The sequence below is a fragment of the Macrobrachium nipponense genome, chromosome 22 (genome assembly GCF_015104395.2).
Source record: "Macrobrachium nipponense isolate FS-2020 chromosome 22, ASM1510439v2, whole genome shotgun sequence".
NCBI classification, from domain to species: Eukaryota; Metazoa; Arthropoda; class Malacostraca; order Decapoda; family Palaemonidae; genus Macrobrachium; species Macrobrachium nipponense.
In genome coordinates, this window is record NC_087213.1 from 15,650,473 (window position 1) to 15,655,472 (window position 5,000).

Below are 5,000 nucleotides of genomic sequence, written 5' to 3' on the forward strand. Positions count from 1 at the left end.
CACGACAGACACAGTCAGACACCAACTAAAGAAAATGCCAAACTGGAAAGCCCCAGGTCCCGATGAAGTCCATGGATACTGGCTCAAAAACTTCAAGGCCCTACACCCACGAATAGCAGAACAGCTCCAGCATTGTATCACAAATCACCAAGCACCCAAATGGATGACCACAGGAAGAACATCCTTAGTACAAAAAGACAAGAGTAAGGGAAATATAGCCAGTAACTACAGGCCTATCACCTGCCTACCAATAATGTGGAAGTTACTAACAGGTATCATCAGTGAAAGGCTATACAACTACCTAGAGGAGACAAACACCATCCCCCACCAACAGAAAGGCTGCAGAAGGAAGTGTAAGGGCACAAAAGACCAGCTCCTGATAGACAAAATGGTAATGAAGAACAGTAGGAGAAGGAAAACCAACCTAAGCATGGCATGGATAGACTATAAGAAAGCCTTCGACATGATACCACACACATGGCTAATAGAATGCATGAAAATATATGGGGCAGAGGAAAACACCATCAGCTTCCTCAAAAATACAATGCGCAACTGGAATACAATACTTACAAGCTCTGGAATAAGACTAGCAGAGGTTAATATCAGGAGAGGGATCTTCCAGGGCGACTCACTGTCCCCACTACTCTTCGTAGTAGCCATGATTCCCATGACAAAAGTACTACAGAAGATGGATGCCGGGTACCAACTCAAGAAAAGAGGCAACATAATCAACCATCTGATGTTCATGGACGACATCAAGCTGTATGGTAAGAGCATCAAGGAAATAGATACCCTAATCCAGACTGTAAGGATTGTATCTGGGGACATCAGGATGGAGTTTGGAATAGAAAAATGCGCCTTAGTCAACATACAAAAAGGCAAAGTAACGAGAACTGAAGGGATAAAGCTACCAGATGGGAGAAACATCAAACACATAGATGAGACAGGATACAAATACCTGGGAATAATGGAAGGAGGGGGTATAAAACACCAAGAGATGAAGGACACGATCAGGAAAGAATATATGCAGAGACTCAAGGCGATACTCAAGTCAAAACTCAACGCCGGAAATATGATAAAAGCCATAAACACATGGGCAGTGCCAGTAATCAGATACAGCGCAGGAATAGTGGAATGGACAAAGGCAGAACTCCGCAGCATAGATCAGAAAACCAGGAAACATATGACAATACACAAAGCACTACACCCAAGAGCAAATACGGACAGACTATACATAACACGAAAGGAAGGAGGGAGAGGACTACTAAGTATAGAGGACTGCGTCAACATCGAGAACAGGGCACTGGGGCAATATCTGAAAACCAGTGAAGACGAGTGGCTAAAGAGTGCATGGGAAGAAGGACTAATAAAAGTAGACGAAGACCCACAAATATACAGAGACAGGAGAATGTCAGACAGAACAATGGACTGGCACAACAAACCAATGCACGGACAATACATGAGACAGACTAAAGAACTAGCCAGCGATGACACATGGCAATGGCTACAGAGGGGAGAGCTAAAGAAGGAAACTGAAGGAATGATAACAGCGGCACAAGATCAGGCCCTAAGAACCAGATATGTTCAAAGAACGATAGATGGAAATAACATCTCTCCCATATGTAGGAAGTGCAATACGAAAAATGAAACCATAAACCACATAGCAAGCGAATGCCCGGCACTTGCACAGAACCAGTACAAAAAGAGGCATGATTCAGTGGCAAAAGCCCTCCACTGGAGCCTGTGCAAGAAACATCAGCTACCTTGCAGTAATAAGTGGTACGAGCACCAACCTGAGGGAGTGATAGAAAACGATCACGCAAAGATCCTCTGGGACTATGGTATCAGAACGGATAGGGTGATACATGCAAACAGACCAGACGTAACGTTGATTGACAAAGTCAAGAAGAAAGTATCACTCATTGATGTCGCAATACCATGGGACACCAGAGTTGAAGAAAAAGAGAGGGAAAAAATGGATAAGTATCAAGATCTGAAAATAGAAATAAGAAGGATATGGGATATGCCAGTGGAAATCGTACCCATAATCATAGGAGCACTAGGCACGATCCCAAGATCCCTGAAAAGGAATCTAGAAAAACTAGAGGCTGAAGTAGCTCCAGGACTCCTGCAGAAGAGTGTGATCCTAGAAACGGCACACATAGTAAGAAAAGTGATGGACTCCTAAGGAGGCAGGATGCAACCCGGAACCCCACACTATAAATACCACCCAGTCGAATTGGAGGACTGTGATAGAGCAAAAAAAAAAAAAATAATAATAATAATAATAATAATAATTTTAATATCTTGTAGATTGCGCATTGATTTTCATTATAAATTCAGAGATGCCAACATAAGGAGGCGAAGGGGAGAAGGAAGATGCAATGATGATGATATTTATGATAATGTAAAAAGTAAATAAAATCCTGTTGTTATGACAGACAAGAAGGAGTTGCTTCCATTTCCTCCCCAAGTTGATCTAATACAATTACATTGCCGTTTGTACCCTGACCCTGAACCCACGAAAATAAGCGATGGAAGTGATTAATATTTACTCCCTCTTGGTCTTAACTCTCTAGAGTGTTACACTTCATTCATCATCTGCCTCATTTATCCTCACCTGGGACTTTGCAGTGTTTGTTCTCTTCTTGCGTTTAGATTAATAGAAGGCACTCGGAAGTCTTAAGGCTTAAGGTCAAATAAATTGATTTTTATTTATGGAATTCTTCGATGCCTTTGGCCTGCCTCATTTCAGATTATGCACCCTTAAATCTGTTGTGCCTCGTAAGTACATATCACCTGCTATAGTCCATAAATGTATACTTAAATAAAATCTGTTTTGTTATACAATAAATTTGTTTTGCAACTGGTATGGTTACTGAAACCAGAAGTCTATTTACTTTTAGATGTAATTTGAAAAAAAACAAGATGTATATACTTTTAGACGTAAAGTATAAAAAAATTAACGTAATATTTACAGAATCATACATACTTTCAAAATATGCCTACTCCTTAATTCCAGCAAAATTGTATACAATATTAGTACAACCTTCGACACGCAACTTGATATGCACACGACATCCCATCTCAGAACCCAAGAAACAGTCAAATTACCTTCCTCATCTGGGCACTTGGAGATGAACGTACTGTTACATCCGCAATAATGGGGTCAGCAGTAGACCAGCTCTTAAGTATCTATGATTCCCATGTATGCATATTGCTCAGATTATAACTGAAAACTAAATTGGTCTGTTAGTCTCTGGGACAGTACCTGCCTCAGAAAATGACGAGTGGAATGAACAAAAGCTTTGTTTTCAGTCTGGAATGATGACTAGAATGTCAGTTCTGTCTAAATGGAAGGACTGTGAGTTCCAGTTTACATTCAGCGTCACTGCATGAGTATCCAAAAAGTTTTTTAAAATGCTGTTGTTAATGATGAAGCGAATAGTTCATTTAAAGAAATGGTTAGCATATTACAACGCCCTTACAAATATCGAAGGCGACTGATGGGCTTCTTTAAAACTAATTGCTTTGGATCTGGGTATTTTTAACATACTAGGATGATTTTCCAGATTTTAAACTTGAATATTCCCCTTCTCATGCCCCTAGATACAGAAGGGAGCAGCACATAAAGTTGACGCATTTCTACGTGCTAACATTGACTTCAGTGAATTTTCTAATCCTGCAGGATGAAGCAGCGGGAATAGGATTTTTGGGAGTGCTAAGCTCAACCCTTTTTGGCCTCCTGGTCACCCGCGTCACAGATATCCTGTATGGTCACATCAAAGTCTCCCTGATTCTCCTGATGAGCTTTGACATCGCTTTCTTCTACTGGTTTTTCCTCCTGACCTGGGGATGCATCGAAGTCACTACGTGTGAGTATGGCAATTTTAAAAGCTTTTGCCGAGTCTAATTTTCATATGTGCCTCCTCTCATATTCTCTTCTAACTTTCTTTCCCCTTCTCTAACAATTGTTTCATAGTGCAACTGCGAGGTTTTCCTCCTGTTACTCCTTTTGAACCTCTTACTCTCAGTTTTCCTTTCAGCTCTGAATGACTTCACAGATCCCAGCGCTTGGCCTTCGACCGAAATTATATTCTACTACGTCTATTAGAAATAAGTTTAACGAGAAGCTGAGTCACAATTCGAGACTCGTGATGCCAGCTCGAGGGACTTGTTCTAAAGTAGACTTCCAGGATTCTATATAGCCGCCGTATTGCAGGGATCCACTATTGAACAGCATAACCTGGATGTTCTAAATTTCCGTTCTTCAACTGACTTTCCTCTGTTCCAATTCTCCTCTGTTTCCAATTCTACATGAAATAATTTCCCCCAATTTAAGGCTGAGGAGATCGAGGAAAAGATTCTTCGGCGTCTTGTAGTGTTTCACATACTATTGCCTTATTGAGCGCCTCAGAGGCGTGGTTGGTATGGTATCAGCGTCCCACCTCGGTGGTGGCGGGTTCGATTCTCGGCGATTCCATTGAGGAGTGAGAGATGTGTATTTCTGGTGATAGAAGTTCACTCTCGACGTGGTTGGGAAGTCATGTAAAGCCGTTGGTCCCGTTGCTGAATAACCATACTGGTTCCATGCAACGTAAAAGCACCATACAAACAAAATTGCCTTATTTATTTTCTTTCCTTTACCGTTTCTTAATCTACATACATATTGCCTTATTTATTTTCTTTCCTTTACCGTTCCTTAATCTACATATACATATATACATCTCCAATGGTTATTCATCTGTGCTTGCGCGTGAAACTTCTTCGTATCTAGCGATTGGAAGATAGCATATAGGATAGAATATTATAGACGAACTAATTAATATTAATCTGTTCTCTATATTTTCATCCTATTCACAGCTAATGTATTATGCTTATTACTATATAACATAACATGGAACAACATTCGTGGTCTCCATCTTGAATTAAAGTAATTTACTTTTTTTTTCAACTTGGACTCTCTGATTAATCTAGATAAATGATATTTACAAATTAAT

At 40.3% G+C, this 5,000-nt stretch overlaps 1 protein-coding gene across 11 annotated transcripts in view; it reads left to right on the forward strand.

The window, feature by feature from the left end:
• Positions 1-5,000, forward strand: part of LOC135198509 (solute carrier family 49 member 4-like) — a 34,512-nt gene that overhangs the window by 22,289 nt on the left and 7,223 nt on the right. For 10 of the 11 annotated variants that reach the window (XR_010310814.1, XM_064226144.1, XM_064226143.1 and 7 more), the window contains exon 9: positions 3,689-3,875. Coding sequence is in view for 10 of the 11 variants with exons in the window: in XM_064226144.1 (XP_064082214.1) it covers positions 3,689-3,875 (187 nt within the window). In the remaining variant the exon portion in view is untranslated. Of the gene's footprint in view, positions 1-3,688; positions 3,876-4,046 lie in introns of all 11 variants that reach the window. The other variant, XM_064226146.1, reaches the window with a different exon arrangement.